The 18665-nt window shown below is 36.7% G+C and overlaps 2 protein-coding genes across 2 annotated transcripts; one reads left to right on the top strand and one right to left on the bottom strand.

Annotated features, from left to right (window-relative positions):
* LOC109848386 (autophagy protein 5) lies at positions 7-10816 on the top strand. The gene is made up of 8 exons (XM_020417852.1): positions 7-120; positions 520-644; positions 2162-2228; positions 4833-4922; positions 5845-5932; positions 8477-8620; positions 9753-9884; positions 10367-10816. Exons 1-8 carry the CDS (start codon positions 7-9, stop codon positions 10693-10695), a joined length of 1089 nt encoding a protein of 362 aa, XP_020273441.1. The 3' UTR covers positions 10696-10816.
* LOC109848385 (protein REVEILLE 2-like) lies at positions 11173-16599 on the bottom strand. The gene is made up of 6 exons (XM_020417850.1): positions 16479-16599; positions 12998-13135; positions 12791-12902; positions 12641-12702; positions 12080-12487; positions 11173-11995 (listed from the first exon to the last, which is right to left on the bottom strand). Exons 2-6 carry the CDS (start codon positions 13097-13099, stop codon positions 11414-11416), a joined length of 1266 nt encoding a protein of 421 aa, XP_020273439.1. The 5' UTR covers positions 13100-13135; positions 16479-16599; the 3' UTR covers positions 11173-11413.

Raw genomic sequence — 18665 nt, 5'->3', positions numbered from 1 at the left:
GATCCCATGGAGTTAACCTCGGAAGAAGCGATTAAGCTTGTATGGGAGGGGGCGATCCCTCTCCAGATTCGTCTTCACGAGTCCGAGATCACCACTCTCCCCTCGCCTCCCCCAATTCTGGTAACTGTTCCAATGACCAATCGCTAACCCTAACCCTAACCCTAACCCTAATCGCGCTTTTACTCTTCAATGCTGAAGCTTTGCGTGTTCAAGTTCAATTGTCACTGTTAGTCCCTTAACGCCCCCAGGGTTATGATACGACGCGCTCCTCGATGTTCTGTTTGAAACTAGCTTTTGCATTAGTTATTTTGCACCGCGATAGTTTCGGTGCTTAAAGACTGGATCTTGGTAGTGTTGGCTCTATGAATATAGAGATTTACTCACTTTGCTAAAACTATGGTCCGAATCATATTGGACTGAGTACATGCTTCTGATCTGGGAAGTGTAGTTAATGCGGTGATGAAACGTCTGCTTGTGATCTTATTTTTTTTTTAAAAGCTCTATGCGATCTGATTTCAGGTTTTAGGCCCCCGGCTTGGTTATCTGCCGTTGTTGATGCCTCTTATAAAGCCTCATTTCAGTAGCACGCTTCCGCCTGGCACCGACACTATTTGGTTTGATTACAGAGGGTTGCCGCTAAAATGGTACTTCAATTCTCCGTGCTATGTCTTTTCCTTTTACAGTTTTGTTATAAGTAACTTCAGACTTTCAGTCAATGTATGACCATCTGGATAAGTTTAAAGAGCCTCCTGTTGTCCGTAAGGATGAGAAAAGGCAGCGCAATATGATAATCGGAAGGTAAAGTATCAGCAGCATGCTTTAAATGGTGGCAATAGATCATAAAAGTGTCCTACTGGTATAACAGTTCCAGATATAGTAAGGTTAGGTTTATTGAAGTGGAATATTTATTAGTGATATGGATATTTTCATAACTAGTAGAAATGGCTTGCAACGGTGGTTCATGACTGGTGCAAGTGTTTGTGAAAAGGGACAAATTCTTGGAAGCTTAAGAACTCAAAAGGGTTGATTGTGTTCTTGCAAACGACTCGAGCAATTAAGGCAAGATAATATAATCACATCATGGCAAATAGGTTCCTATAAGTATTAGCACAAAACCCATATAAGACGTAAGTATCAGTTTGTTGACTATTAAAATTTTGCGTCAGGGTTAATTATTTGATACGTGTGGCCAAAATTTTATCAAGCAGCATCTTGGAACTCTATGAATATTATGTGCATCACTAATTAGAATTTGATAATGTAGCTGATATAACATTGCATTATATACAATAATTAACATGTCAATACATTTTTTTGGGTAATTGCTTAATATCTCTCTGTAGTTATTAAGTTTCTCTATTATCCCTAATTTCATGTCAATAGTTACTAATGTAATAACCTCTTTAGTGGATGTTAACGTATACGACATGCACGGTCACGGACACATGATTTTACATGTGCATGTCAAATTTATAAAAACATAGGGCACTGGACACATACGTGCGTATACACATGTAATATAACTTTAGAAAAGCAATTGATGGATTAGGTTTAATATTATTAGAATATTCAAGGCAGTTAATAAACAAATGCAACGCAAACTCATGATTCATGTAGTGTTACAGATCAAACCACTAATTGCTGAGAACCAAATTATTATACTTGTTTTTGTAACATATTAAAAAAAACAACACATGCTGTTTGATATTACTTAAAGACAAGGAAATTTTAACATATGATCATAACAAAGGACCCACATCATGGAACCAACTAAAAAATTGTCTGTATTTTCACTTACAGTCAAATTGTCAAAGTATCAAATCTTTTCGAATTGGACACAGTTGAGCTTATTCAATATGATTTCTGTGCTGTGTCCATAGAATGTCGATGCTGGACATGTATGGGCCTATGGGGACGTGTCTGGGAGCTTTAAAGAAGTGCTAGTACGTCATAGATTTTGGCTCTATCTTATTGACGCAATGTTTGTTTTTATAATAATATGATGAAAGTGAAGGAGAACTTGGATAACTCTTGCATATCTCTTCCACTTCTCTTGAGAAAATCAGTATTCTTTGCAGGAGTGTGATGCATGTCATTCTTTAAAACCTTCATATTGATGCCGGATCTTGTTTCATGTTAAGTACTGACGCATCTCTTATAGGCACATACCGACTGGAGTCCTCTTTGATCTCTTGTGTGCAGAACCAGAAAGACCATGGAATCTAACGGTATGCCATCTTCTTTTTTTCCCCTGCTAGAAAGGACCTTGCAAGATCATCATAAAGTCATGCTTATTCCATCGCCCTTATTCATTAATAACATCCATATTTGCCTGGGAGGTTCTTATCTATTAGGAAGTAATTATCAAGAATTTTTTGTGTTCTATTGTCTGATTTATGTTGTACTCTGTCATGGCATCAGAACCTTTTGAGTTTGATTCAATTATTTGGTTGTAACTTGTAAACTTGTAATGCATAACCATTTGAACTTACTTCTAAGGTCAAACGTAGTTCTTATTACATCTGATCGTAAGTCTGATATATTGGCATGAACTTGAAATCTGTCAAATCAGGCAAGTGGGAACTGGATTCATGAAATTGTATTAGAGGCCTCATTGAAGTATTTTTTTCAAAAGGAGAAAATATTTTAGAGACCCGCACTAGATATTTAATTTTCCTCTCCATATGTATTTTTACTTTAGTTCTCTTTTTCTTTGATATAATGCCATGCAGATATCAGAAAACTGGAGTCATGTGTCACAAGATTTTTTGGTCGATTTAACAAAACCTGTAGACATAAACTTAGCATTGCTGGTGCAAACTTTAATGTATTTTGAGACTGGTTCAAATATAAACCTTCAGAAGTACGTCTGTTAAAGTATTGTAGCTGATACTGAATGCTTGTTGCAAATGGTTAAGATCTTGTAGATGTTAGATGGCCTATCTACTGATAAATATCTGTTTCATTGATATTTATCTATTTTCGCCTATGTTGCATGGGTAGGGTACGGGTGCTAGTATAGGTCACAACAAATTTCTAAAATGTAGGGTACGGCGATATGACTATATAAATATTTATATACATATATATTACATATTGCAATTAATAATTAATATGAGAACAAGGATGAGAATGAAAAGTCCTATAATAGTTTTATGTTTCTTTTATTGTGGATTATAAATTAAAAATGCTAGTTTTTAAACTAGACGTCCACATGATCCTTCAAAATCATAATTCGGAACTTGACCTATGTCCGACGAGTTTCAAGAAGTGAGTGCGAAGTGTAAGATATATGTTCAGAAAATATATGACAAGTGTTTTAAATTAAAATATGTATATTATAATTGAGTGCATGCCCAAATAAATGCATGCATTTATGCAAGGAGTGTCCAAGGAGTTTGGGTACAGGAATGGGTACATGTCTAGTACGGGTACAACTTCAAATTAGAAGCACCCATGTAACATAAATTATTGCCTTTAGGATAAAATATGGATGTATCAATTGAGATGGTTGACTATTTGCATGTATGTCAACTAAGTTGCATGGGTATAGGTAGGGGTATAGCTGTACAGGCATGGGTGTGAGTACGGGCCACAACAAACTTGTAAAAGGTAGGGTATGGGGACATGACTATATATATGTATATATGTTATGTATATTTATATGTTTTTAAATTAATAATTTACATAGGATCAATATTGTTTTTTCTCTTACATAAGATCAATATAAGAAATAAATGTGAAGTGTAGAATATACATCTAAGAAGTGTATGAGGAATGTTTTAAATTAAAACATGTACTATTTAATTGAGTATACACTGAATAAACGTATACATATATTCAAGAAGTGTCCAGGAAGTTTCAACACGGGTACGGGTACATGTTAGATATGGACACAACTTCCTATTTGAAGTACCCATGTAACATAGGATTTCAGTAAATGCCGCAGTTAGGAGAAGTGATAGGATTAAGAACGTAAGCATATGAGAACTTGGTTGAAAGCAATAAAGAAAAATATGATAGTAGTTAATTATATGGAGGGAATAACCCTTGACATACTAAAATGGAAGAACATGATTTCATCTAGCTGACCCCAAATTTTGGTAAAAACGCTTTGTTGTTATTGTTGTATCACAACTTATTGCGAGTAAGCACGTAGATAGTGGTGATTTAACATAGTATTTTAGTATATATTTGCATATTAAGATGGCTAGTTACTGCATGTTCATTGTCATCATTATTTAAGAATTAAGATTTTCCATCTTTCAATTAGTGGTGGTACGATCCACTCTCTGAGACAAGTCTTAGAATTAGTGGTGGTACGATCCACTGTCTGAGGCAAGTCTTAGAAGTCTATGAAGACTTGACCAAGCTTTATGACTGTGGGTCAACCTGACATCATCTTTTATGAGTTGATTTACAATTCATGTGCAATAGTGGATCATACAAGTATAACCTGATCGCTAGACAGGTCAACCTACCTTTTTTTGTGCCATTCAATTTAAGAACTCTTGCAAGCAAGGTATAGCCCCTAAAATCTTACACCTAGAGAGCAGAGAGAATCTAAGCGAAGAAGAAAATTGATAGATTTTCTATTGGAATGTACATTAATTTTGAGCCAAAAAATAAGCCAAAGCTAAGGTTTTTATGTTTTTTTTTTAAAATTGCATTGCTTTGTTCACTAAAATGCACGCTAGTGTTTGGAAGCAGGAATTATTAGCTTGTCTGCTATATGTCACATCGATGTACTCTTTGAAACTAAGCCTGTTTTGGTTTGTGACAATTGTATTATGATTCTGCACCTTTTTAATTTTCATTACTGATGCTGGTAGGTTCATTTTAGAGCACATCCAGGGGAAACCTTAATTCCTTGTCAAGGTGAAGACAATGTAAAGTGGAGTTTTATCAATTCACTGAAAGAGGTATGACTTTTTAAAGATATTTGGTTGGAACTGAACCGAAATTATCCTACTTAAGAAAATATTTTACCTCTTATTAGCAATTAGTTGCGTTATTCAGAATCAAAAGTTATTACTACTCTGTATAACAACCTTACTGATGATTAATCAAGAAAAAGTACTCATATTTCTTATATTTTACTGATAAGATTACAAGTAAAGGGGCATAGGTCTAAAAGAACTTGGCTGAAACTTGAAAACAACTAAGAAGAATATGATAATATGTAACCTGATAGTACACATGACCCATAATAGAACTGAATGGAAATTTGGGATAAAAGTCCTTGTTATTGATCATGATGTTGTAGTACAATTTCATATCAAGAGCATGTGTGACAACTTGGTCAAAGGGAATTATAATCCACTCTTTGGGTTAGAAACTTAGAATCTGCTTCCGCATGTTTGGTAATCACAATTTGAGTGGATTATTTGGGATTATAATCCCATCAAAAATAACCTAGGCTTCATAAGTTACTATTTTGCTGGATTATAATCCACAGTTTGACCAAGTAAAAGAAAAAAAATTGCCCATCCCTTTTAGAATCAAAAAAATTGCCCATCCCTTTTAGAATCTCTTTCTTTCCCCTTTCTCTTTCCTCCCACATTTAAGAGTTTTTTTTGTCGTTTTAATAAAAATCACCGGGATTTTAAACCATTCTCTTTACCAAACACCGAAAATTTTAATCCACTTGGTTATAATCTTTTGATCTACAAAAGATTAGAACCCAAGTGGATTATAATCCAGACTTGTCAAAATTTCCCCAAGTTCTTGTATGTAAAGTATAAGTGGCTTTGGCTATTGTTCATCTAAGAAATTTAGATGACACTGTTGGTTATGGTGGTCTGGTTATGGTGGTGTTATGTAATAAGGTGCTTTTATCTGCAGGCAGCATATATTATTAATGGGAACTGCAAGAATGTCATGAATATGTCTGAGCCAGATCGGTTTGAGTTATGGCAATCATTGGTAAAAGGTATGAGTTTATTTTTCTTTATTTCTGTTAATTATCTTACTAAAGCGTGTCCTTTGTTCGTGATAGGCTAGTATATTCCTGTTTACCTTTACCCTAATATATACCAAATCCACTATCAAGTACAATGCTTTGATATATAGCTAATTTTTTCCCTTTTCTGTCTATCCATAAAAGAATGAAATATGCAGTATATGACATGCCCTAGGCTAGCGAGCACGTCGTTGCTTTGTAAGCCGCGAGAGCCACTTAGTGCAACAGGTAGTTTGACTCAATCCACTACAAAAAAATGCTAGCTATTGTTGCTACTAACTCCCTCGACTTACTATATAAATCCCTCTATGATCCTAACTTCTTACACAGAAACGATGTGGGACTATATCATTTTGGGGATCACAATCACCCCACCTTAAATACGCGATGCCCTTGTCACGACATGACAATAGTTCATTACAGGATAACCGCCAGGCAATATGAATTCTAGAGGCATTCTTATGAATTTTAGAGGTGGCTCCCACCACGCTACCAAAATGATATGGTCCCATTGCATGTGGAATGTAGATGGCCTTATATAGTTAGTCAAGGGAGTTAAGTAGCAGCAATAGCTAGCATTTTTGGTGGTGAATTTAGCCAAACAAGGTGTTGCACTCCATAGGTCCCATTGCTTACATTAAGCCAACGGGCTACAAACCAATGGACTGACTGAGTGCAACATGTTGTTTGGTTCAATTCACCTCCAAAATGTTGTCTCATTGCTACTTGACTCTATATTCACCCAATCTACATTCTCGCACACAACCGATGTGGGCCTGTATCATTGTGGGGTATCACAACTTCACAATTTTCCATTATGCAAGTGAGGCCCTTTAGTTAGCAGAAGAGCGAAAAACTTATGTTTTTTGTGAGATAAAGTAGGAAACAGTAAAGTGAGAAAGAGGTGACATGAATGTTGTTATATATTTATTTGACCTTTTTTATCTTCACCTTCTTTGTTTTAATTTTTTCGTTGTAGATTTTTTTAATCCTCACTTTTTAACTTTCGTTCATGACTTCTGAACCTTTGAAGGGTAGTCATTTTTTAAAAGTGATTCTTAGTCTCTCTTGAGTGGCGAAAAATTTAAAGTGATTCTTAGTCTCCCTTGAGTGGCGATTTTTTTTAATCCTCACTTTTTAACTTTCGTTCATGACTTTTGAACCTTTGAAGGGGTAGTCATTTTTTTAAAGTGATTCTTAGTCTCCTTGAGTGGCGAAAATTTTAACGCTTATTTTACTCAAAACACACACCCAAAATGCTTGGAAATTACTCTGTTTTCACATCTCTATTCTCATTTTTATCCAGACAAACATCGATTTGGTGTTTAAATTGATTGAGATTGTCATTAATTCCATAACGTGTCATGCTAATTGATGCAGTCTTGTTAGGGCTGCAATCAGATCAACATTCAGAAACTCAGAAAGAAAGAGAGCAGAGCACACTAGATAAAAACGACCACAGCCAAAACAAGTGTTTTATCAAAAAACTAACTTCCTACATCTAGCAAAAGAGTCTTTTATAGATTCAATAATAAAAAATTCGTAAAATAATATTTTTACCAAAAATAGAAACCTGCCAAGAAAAATCATTCTAGCTGGATTATGGATCCTTCTTATCAATTTTGAGCCAAAACAGATGCATTTTACCCCTCAAAATCTGACAGCTTGCGGAAAATGTCCGAAAATTTGACAGCAATTTTGAACCCCAGAACGATAGAATTCTGCAATTCTGACGGAGGCTAATGGATACGTGTACGGCAATCCTATTGACCGGGACAATTTTGTGAGCTTCAATTAGGCTTGTAACTTGTGCGAGTCAGACAAGTTTGGCTCTTATAGGATGGAACTGGTCCATATAGGCTAGGGCTGCCTGTAGAGCTGCATCACTAACACCATTTTAGACAGATGAGTTGGGCCGCTCTACTTAAGAAGACATCCCAGAACTATCAGCAATTTTTTCTATCCTGAAATTCTTCAGATTCATTTTCTATCTCAAAATCCTATTTTACAAATATTTCAAATCATAATGGAATCAACTTTGATTGAAAAAGTACAGGCCTTGCTCTTAATGTTGAAGGAGCATTTTCTGGAGAGTCCTTGCAAAAGTTTATTGTCGAAGCAGCAAATCTCCCTGGGGAAAAATTCTAGACCCTTATCCAGATAAGAGAGTCTTTGGGTTGCTTTACATTGCTAACACCTTATGATCTCAATCTCCTGTATGAGTTGTTGTGCATAATGTAGGTTCTTTCAACGTACAATATTTATTTTTCTAGCAGAACCAAAGTTGGTGCTCTTTATATGTCAACACAAGCTCCACTTCTCCTATCTGCTCTACATCATTTATTTTATTTATTTTCAGACGTGACCCCTCTTTTCAAGCTTGCTCTCCATGCTGTTTTTGCTCAGTGTTATATTGTAGGCTTTATATTTGTCACATTATGTATAACTCCGGTGAGAATCATACATTGTTTCTCCTACTTGTTTCCAAGTTGTACTGACAAAAGGTTACATCAGGTGACATGGATAGCTATCATCGGGTGTCATCTAAGCTTAAGCTTGGGCCAGTTGGAGAAGATTGCATGATCAGAATGCTTTCATCTGCTGGACAACCTCAGCAAGCTACTGGAGAAACTGATTCTGTTGGACCCAACCGATCATGTATAGTTCTTTCTCTCTAAAGGTGCTTTTAGTTTTTATATTAGCAGATGTTTTTTAGATATGATATGATCAATCAAAGAGAAACACCTATGTTCTTCCAAAAAATAAAATAAAATAAAATAAAATAAAATGAAAAGAAGAGAGAAACACCTTCATGTTTAATAGCAAAAAATGGCAGATCTTTGAAGAAAAGAATATGACTACGCTAACTACAGATATGCAATCTTTTTTCTTCAGAATGAACTTGGATAGATTCATCTCTTCATCTCAATGATTGAGATCACACCAGGCAGAAAGTTGTAATTCATTATCAAAGAACGTCAGTTCTTAAGAAGGGAATATTTGTTCAACTAACTAAATTTGATATGAATATTTCGTAGCTCTCATCCATGTTAAAGATACCATACATAAAGTGATTCAAAACCGTTTATCTAAAACAATTAACTTGTTAAAGTTAAACAGTACAAATAAAGAACAGAAAATTTGTACTCCTGGATTTGATTGGTCAGACCTGCTGAGTGCTCACCCACAGTGCAAGGGTTAGACTACTTTGCAGTGGGCAGTAGGTTCAGGTTTCACTTTCACATTCGAGCCGCATCAGGCTTAAAATAAGAGATGTGAATCTCATAATCTGGTCCCTTTTTTACATGTTTTTGTCAATCCAATGACATAATTGTCAAGCCTGTCACGTAAAATTTTGATTATATTTAAATTAGTTTATAAAGACAGCATCATTCTTGTTATTATTAAGTTCAAAATAAACTTAAAACTACAATGTGTTAATCATAGTATCAATTGTAAGTAATGTATTGGCAGAATGCCTGGATATTTAAGTAGTATTTTTCAACCAGATAAGAGGAAGGTAGAAATGCCAACAGAAAAGAAACCTTGCGTGAAGCTGGATACTCGCTGCAAATAAATTGTAGGAAGAAATAAACCATTATGTACTTTAGTACCTTCCAACTAAGCTTATTTCTTGCGTTTCTATGCCTTCTCAAACATTGAAAATCCATGAATCAAACTAGTAAGGACTCATAGTGTTCATTTTACTTTTGGTAGAACATTGTAGGGGGTCGTACGTTCTTCAGGTTCCAACTACTGATTTTTCTTTTGTCACTGAATCTTTGGTCAGGCAGAATTCCTGTACGGTTGTATGTACGGAGTGTAGGTGAAGAGATTGAAGACATAGAAGATGCAAGTGCAATGGATAGTTGGGATAAATTCTCATACATAAACCGACCAGTTGAGGTACACAAGGATGAAGGTACAAAAATACCTCTATAAACTTTCCTGTCTGTTTACTTTCCATGCCCCTTCTTGTCCTATATATTATTGAAATCCTTTTGCTTTATTGATTACATTACATTATCTACGTTTCTGTAACATTAGTATGTTTTGACAAGACTTCTCTGAGCAATTTCTAAATTTGGTTAATTACAGATACACCTCTTGTACTATGATGGTTCAACCACTTGTAAGCTGTAAACTTTTTTTATTAGCACTTACTACTCCCTGATCCTTAAATGGAGAAAAATACACTCTTATTTTTGAATAAAATGAGGAAAAAGGTAACTTAGCTTCATGTGATCACCACATGACATCTCCAGCACACACGGGGTAAAAGTGCTAATAAAACAGTTTGGGGGGTAGAAGTTGCTACACATCTTGGTACGTGTGGTGTATCTGCATTTAACCCTTCCGAATTTGTCATTCTGAGTTCCAGCCACTGATCGTGCTTTTGTGCAGGTTGCAATCTCACATTAGAGACTGCCGTGAAAAGATTACTGCCAGAGATCTTTGAGGATGAACCCTCAACTAGAGGATATGTATGTCTGAAGAAAGAAGATGGTGGCTCTAAAGATGGAGAAACCACGAAGGGAGATGATGCTTCAACCACAGGCCAACAAGAGACAACTTCATCTAGGAAGTCCAGAATTAAGCTCATTCGTATTCAAGGGATTGAATTAGACCCTCAAATTCCCTTCCATTGGGTGGTTAACAACTTGAAACACCCTGAATACTATCTTCACATCTGTGTATTTGTTGGGTCACCTCTTCCAACTAGAGTAAGATGATAAATGGTTTCGACGTTACATTTCTTCTTTCATTTATTATTTTTTTTGGAAAGTTGTACAGAAATATATTTCAGACTCATTATATGGAAGCGTGTGATTAGAATCGTGTTAAGTGAAACAACGCCGTTCCGTTAACAGGGGGTGCAGAACTTTGTCATCTTTTGTACGCACAGGATCAGCAATATCTTCCTGTTAAAAAATCTTGGAAAGTAATGTTTTTGGGCGATAACTTGGTTTGTGAGACCATGTTATTGACTTTGGGGGCAGGTATTGATCGAATTTGGCCACAGTTTGACACGGAAGCAGAAAACGCTGGCTCTTTTTTTCTTTTTTCTTTTTTTTCTGATAGCGGAGCAGCACAAGAAACCTCAGCATTAAAAGGTATCACGTTTACGGGCATGAGGGAGTGTTCTACATACACCGTGGACCACTCCGAAATTTTCTTTGTACGGCTCAGAAATTTGGGTAAAGATAATGACAAATTTTAGGGTTATTTCCCCCTAATCAATATGCACGAAGATAACAACTAGTTCCAAACAGCTCAGATGCAACAACAAGATCCAGAGATGGCACTCATCACCTACCGCTGCAAAACAATACGCTGCATCTCCCACCTCACCCCCCCATTTTTAGGAGGGAAAACCACATCCCTGGATCTTCTGGAACCAAAAAAAAAATCAAAAAGGCATTAAAATTACTGCTGCTGCTTCTTCATCAGCTACAAGCACAAGTGCAGTCCTCGCCCCTCTCTGTTCTCACCGCCCGTCTTTTGGTTCTCTACTTCTTTATCAGGGACACATCTTCTATACGGCACGAAACCCTGGCAAGGTTTGTTTTTTGTTGCTTTCAGGCTCCTGAAGGCTGATGTTTCGCTTGGTCTGAACTTCAAACTAACATTCGGGGGGCCACTTCCATCCTCAACGCTTGATTCACCTCTGGGTACGGTGTTAGAACCAGCGAAAGAAGTCTCGGTCTCCCTCTCCCCTGACTTCAAACGCTTAGCGGCAGCAACATCTGATGCTGCATCGCCGCAAAAGCCCCATAAATAGGGCATGGAAACAGAAGCGGACATTGAAACTCCACTAGACGGCAAAATATAGAACATCGGAGCCGCATTCCATTGGTTAGTAGAGGTCGGAGCTTCATAGGGCTGCTCTGCATCATCAACGGTGGAGCACAATGGCTTTTGTGTGTCCGCGACAATAACAGTCTTCCCAAATAGCTTCAGACTAGTTGCAGGTGATTCCGCTGGCGAAGCTTCATTATCAGGGATGCTATCATCAGTGCCCATATCCAATTCCTGTAATTTTTAGCCCAATTAGAACAAACACATCACATCAAAATCGCACCTTCACGATGTTTTTTTATTTAATAAAGTGTATACCATATCAGTTGTTTTCAAAGATTTATCATCATCCTCCACCGAAGTAGTTGTTGAATGGCCTACATCATCTTGTTCACCAAGTGAAGTCTCAACTTGCTCAGATGAAGCTGGAGATGCATTACTGCTCATGATACCAGAAGCTGAAGAAGAATGGAAGGTATCGGACCCAACCACTGATAAAACCGATGTTGGTGATCGGTTTTCTTGTTCATTTGATAGCAGCTTCGATTCAGAGACAACCGAGAGCTTAGGTATCAAAGACCAAGCTCCTTTCTCCACAGCTGGAATACTCGGTGAATTACCAAGTTTACGAGGATAAGGGTGAAGTGGTTTCCTTTTAGGCCTTGGAGGAGGTATAGAGAGAGTTTTCGACTCATCTGAATTATCACCATTTGATTCAAGAACAACCTGCAGGCATTAACATTATTAATGTTTTGAACACAATAAAGGGTAATTATAACTGACACACCGCCGCCATGAGTGATTTTACTTACTTTTAGAGTAAGACCACCCATGAATACATTAAGGCAGGGGAATAGTTACTGGAAGAGAGTATTACACCTTTGTGAAAAACTTCTGGGCATGGCTTCGAATTTGGACTGCAGTCTTTGTGCCTATATGCTCTGTAAACAAATAAATCTATGTTGAGAACAAGGAAGAAAGTAATGCATAGCACTATGATCACCAATCTCAATTTGGTATGAAAAATACCTTCTATTTGGCGCCAAGCTCGACCATACAACTTCAAAGCTTCTAGAAATTTGCCGTGCTCTTCATCAGTCCACCTCTCTCGTTGTTTTGTTATCGTGTAAGGTTTTCTAACCTGCAAGACAGCACGGATTGTGATGAGATATAGTCAAGAAAGTTTAAGTGGCAAAAATAAAATCATCTCTATTGAGAGATTATGAAGATATGGACCTTAATAGCATGCTCCAAGACTGAAGAGGCCATAGTTTTCTTCGTCTGCAGCCAATTCTCAGATGTTGTTTTGTTATCCAAACACAAAGGATTACTGGGCATCCCGGAGTATGTCCAAATTTGGCTTCCACCTTTTACCTAGAAGGAATTTAAAGGACAAATTAGATTTTGCATTTATCTTTCTTTGCTGATAACTTGAATACAATCTAAAACACTCACTACAAAAACTCCACCCGCTAATCATTTCTAGATAAGCTTAATCTAAAAAGAAAACTATCCAACAAAGCAAGCAAAATCTTCTGATAGGCCTCATTTGAAGAGAGAATGAACTTTTTTTTTGATTTTTTTTTTTTTGTTAAGAATATCTGTCTCAACTTAGATATTAATCTAAAATATCCTAAAACATGACACTAATATTTCACATAATCCCTAGGTGCCGTTCTGCAAAGGCAAAGGCTTAACCGAGGAGTTAAGGAGACTTAACCGCTTCTTAATCCACCAAAGACAAAAATAAATAAATAAATAAATAATAAAATAAAATAAAAAAAATCTCCAAACAATGGTTAAAGTGAGTTAACCCTCTATAACTTGTCAAACGCAACAAATATAAAAATTTTAAGCTAACCCTTCTGAAGGGATTAAAATGAGTTAACCACACAAAATAAAGAGTTTACAAATACTCCTATTTAGATGGATTAAGAGTTATTCCTAAACACTAGAGATGATTGTGAAGAGTCACGTGGGGGGGATCATGTTGTGTTAGCTTGTGGGGGCCACCACCACATTCCCAAAGCACGTGAAGAGATCAGTTTTTCTTGGTGACGTGAAGAATTGTAAATCCACCTGACGCGTGAAGAGCTAGCCCACGACCCGAGTCCAGTACAAAGCCATATATATACTCTTGTTAGGGTTTCATTTGTAGGTAAAATTCTCTCCTTTATCAGTTTGGATCTATTCTTCATTTGTTGGTGCTTTGAGATAGTTGGCCGAGATAGAAGGATTTGATGCTGGGTTATTTGTTTATTGATACGGTGCATTGGATTATTGAGGAGTGCTTTGACCTACAGTTTGAAGTCCTGTGAACCCATTGGTATCAGAGCTCGGGCTACGCTTGGGCTATTTAGAGGAGTAAATCAATTTGAAAGTTCGGTTAGGGCTTCGACATATTCGAGCCATCTTATTAAAGAGTTGTCAACTGCTGTGATAGGAGGTAAAACTCAATTGGGTGTTAGGTATGGTAGTGTCACTTTGGTTGAGGCTTCGATGAGGAAGCTAATTGACTCTCAGCAGGTGGAGAGTTTTTGACAGACCTTAGATGTATCGCAACGGGTGGAGAGTGATGCTACTCCACATTGGGTGAAGATTACTCCAGATCATACTGTATTGTTTGGGATTCCAGCTGAGGTGACATAGCTTAGGGATCATTTGGATTTATGTGCAGATGATGAGTTGGGTTTTGAACCGAGTGCAGCTGACAGACATAGTTTGGATATGGTCATTGGTTCACCTCAGGTGGAGGTGTTTGAGGTCATTGGAGGTGCTATCAGCGGCAGAGTTGATGATATTGGAAAAGAGTTGCGAACTCTTCTATTGGATTGAGGTCGTTCGCGGCCATTTGGGTGAACTACGTTCGGCTTGATTCCTTAGGCAAGAGGATACGTAGGCAGTCTTATGATGCAGCCGGGTTGGATTATTTGATGGGGGTGAGATCGATTTGGTGAGTTGATACTGACATTTGGAGAGTGTTTACATTCTCATTTGGGTTCTCGACTTGTTATGGATTGAGTCCGTTATCGTGAATTATTTTACTTCGTACTGGACACAACAAGTGAGACATTTGGTTTAGTTGGTGTCGGCTCAGTTTTGAGAAAACTTCACCGAGGTGGAGAATTGTGAAGAGTCACGTAGGGGGGAGATCATGTTGTGTTAGCTTGTGGGGGCCACCACCACATTCCCAAAGCACGTGAAGAGATCAGTTTTTCTTGGTGACGTGAAGAATTGTAAATCCACCTGACGCGTGAAGAGCTAGCCCACGACCCGAGTCCAGTACAAAGCCATATATATATTCTTCCTAGGGTTTTGTGAAAACGTGTGCAAGGTAGGCTTCGTGAGGGAAAAATAAAGGCGCAGAAGAGAAAAATCTCGGCGGCTGTGCGAAGGAGGTTTGGGTGACTGTGCAAGGACGGCGTATTTCGGCTGTGAGTCTCTTTTCGGCAAAGAAGAAAACAGCTGCAGCAGGAAAACGTCCTAGGTTTTGTGAAGAGAGAAAAAGTATTTGGAGGCTGACCTTTTCTTATGAAGAAAAACAAGGAGCCTATTCAAGGGTTTAGATTGTGAGAGTTGTAAACTCATTTGTATTTTTTTTTCTCTATAATAGTAGATCCCCCCTCCTTGCCCCGTGGACGTAGGCAGTTTGTCGAACCACGTAAAATTAGTTTGTTTGAGTTTGTGACCATTATAATAGTTTTTAGGATCCCTCGACGCGTAGTCCTAGAGCTGACGAGAGAAAGAGTTAATATCTCACTTTGATGAGATATTAGGCTTCAGATTCTTATTTCCTTTGAGATACAAGAATTCTTATCGATCTTTTTCTCTTATTGTGCACCAGAAACTCTACCGAAATTTCCGCTGCGCACAACACTATTTATAAATATAAATAATCAAAATCATCGTTATTCCTAAACACTAGACATGATCACAATGGCTAAAGAAAAACTTATTTAATAGGCTAATAATTTAGTTCTTTTGGTTATTGAATGAGCTAACTACATTAATCCTTCTCCTTAATTCCTCTTCCTTAATCCCTCTTCCTTAACGCTTTGCCGCCGAATAAGGCCCTAAATAATAATTAAAATTTGGATTTAATTAATAGAAACAAACTTACAAAGAGATCTTAACTAGATATTTATCAGAAAAAAATTTGAGTTTCGAAAAAAAAAACCAGGAGTTAAGAGCAGATCAAACAACAAAATTACTAATTTTACCATCTAAACTCAAAAGGCAAATATTAATAGAATTCCTCAATTTAAAAAGAAGTTCAAAAAATTAAAAATTTTCGCTTTATAATATCAAACATGATTAGACAGTAAAAATTTGCAGAAATAATCTCCAAAACTAATCCTTATTTAATCTCGTCAAATAGTACCACGAATCGATAACAAACTAAAGCTCCACACTCGAACCTTCTCCATTCTTCAGCTCAAATTAAAGAAATTGACTCAAAAATCCATCAAACTTTAGATCTCAGTATTTTCTACCAAGATCTACCGCTTCAATCACCAAAACTCAACAAAAAATCAGACTTCTCACCAAAATATAAAAAAAAAGAACCTTAAAGACACGTTCTTCTCATATTTCTTTCAAATTCAATCTCAAATTAACAGATTCATAATCATCAAAAATAAAATGAATCAGATCAGACACAGCTAAAATAGTTAACAAGGTCAAAACAAAAAAGGAGGGGGTTTTCCCTAGCAAATACCTTGCTCAGCGGAAGCTTGATCTCCGATTTCGATCGAAAACCCTAATAATTCTTAAATTAATAGGAAAATAGAAGAGAGAACAGAAATCGAGAGCAGCGAAAAAAAAAATTTGAGAGAGACTCTGGTTTTGAGGGCGAGGAGGAGGCCAGAGGGGGGGGGGCAAGAAGAGCTCGATTCTTGTGGCTGAGGCTTCACGACCTTACGGACACGTGGCGGTTCGTTGTCGTGCACCCTCCGCTTTTTGCACTTTCTCTCTCTTTCTTAGTGGGGTATAGAAAAGCGTAGACCGGATAATTACTTTATTTTTGTTTTCTTTTTTGTTTCTTTATTTTTTATTTTTGTTTTGTTTGTGATTGATAATTGATAATATTAAATAATTATCTGAAATCTTTTTATGAGGTCAGCTGGAAAATATCTGGGGCCGCACGAAGCATCAAGAGGCTGCGGGATGGAGAGCGAGATCGGATAATCATAACTTTTTTTTTTTTGGGAAGAAAACAAAAGATTATATTTAAATACAAAAGATTATCTTTCAGATTATATCCGAAAAGATTTGCTAATGTTTAAAGCTAAGTTATGCTAAAATTAAAAAAAGTAGAGGTGGCGTTTTCTTCTTTTTCCCCTTCCTAAGTTTATCATTAGTTTTGAATTGAGAAAAAAAAACATGAGTAATTTGTTCAGTAAAAATTATAATTATAATTCTCATACTCTATGAAAATTTATGTATTATTAAGAACTCTACACTTTTGTTTTTTTATTGTATTAATGTAGTTTATGTTTGTTGTGTACTGATCACTACTCCTGGTTAATATTACTCAAAGGTCAGATTTTATTAAGCTATTGTATAACTCTATTTACATAACATTATATAGAAAAGTAAACACGAGTTTAGGAACTTTAGTTGAAACTTTCTAGCTAAAACTTTATATATATTGGGGAAAGCGCTTTCTCTCTCTATATATAAATAAATATATAAAAGAAATATATAGAGGAAATATCTTTCACGTGTGTTTGTTGGGCTATTTATGTAAAAAAAAATATCAAGGAAAATATCTCCAACCGCTAAAAATAAGGGGTGAATACTAGCCAAGAGATACTATCGACGACTAAGCTGCACCGCCAAAAAGCGCAAAGAAAAAGTGCAGGTGAACTTTTTCTCCACGTCATCGCATCTCGCAGCCTCCTCTTCTCTATCCTCTCGACACGTGACACACGCCAGCTCAACGGAGGAGAAACCGGCGAGAGTTTCTCAGCCACAACGATTATTAAAATAATGTGGGAAAATAGGAGGCCACATGAGTTTGTTTTAGGAAAGAAAAGTGCGGACCACGGAGTGGTAGTTAAGTTGCTCCGCGGGTATAGCGAATGTATGTTAGAGAGGGACGGTAGTGATGGATGGGGACCTCGGTGGAGTTGGGAGGGGCACCCGGGGATTTTGTGGTTGGAATTAAAACACTGATGAACACTTTATAAAGACTTATCCTCTGATTAAAGTTAGTAATAATAATTATTTTTTTTCATTTATAAAATCTCTAAATCTCCCAATCAAACAACTATGTGTTTAGCGAGCATTGGATGTTTTTTTTAAAAGTAAAAATAGGTCAGATGCCCTATTCAAATATGTAGACAGAACAAAAATAATGTACAGAGAACGACAATTCTAACGAGAAGAAGGTTTTTTCCGCTTAGGCCCTCAAAATTTTGTTGGAGTTGTAACTTAAAACTTAGGTTTGTAGAGAAAAAGAGAAAAAGTTTAGTCTCATATTGAAAAAGAGATGGGAAGATAGGTTCTTTATAAGCCTTCTTTTTCTCTCCTATGCCTAGAAGAAAATAAAGGTTATGCTCCACACCACACACGCGCGTGCCGGCCAGGTCGGGCTCGGGGTCAGGTCGGGAGGCGCGTGCACATGACCTGCGAACACGAATACAGCTCCAGATTAATGGGCTCTTAATCTGCTATATTTTTGCTTTTGCTAATTTGAACCGTTTAAAAATTTGTGGTTAATGAATAACAGAAATATTTTGTAACGGCTAAGATTTATTAACGTGATAAATATTTTGCGAATTTATTTTGTAACAGAAATATTTTGATTTTGTAACGGCTAAGATTTATTAACGTGATTAAAAATGTATTAACTGCGAGTTTATGAATAACGACTGTTTCAATCCTATAAAAGGACATAGCC

This window comes from Asparagus officinalis, chromosome 7 (assembly GCF_001876935.1).
Source record: "Asparagus officinalis chromosome 7, Aspof.V1, whole genome shotgun sequence".
NCBI classification, from domain to species: Eukaryota; Viridiplantae; Streptophyta; class Magnoliopsida; order Asparagales; family Asparagaceae; genus Asparagus; species Asparagus officinalis.
This window is presented reverse-complemented; position numbering and strand designations above follow the sequence as displayed.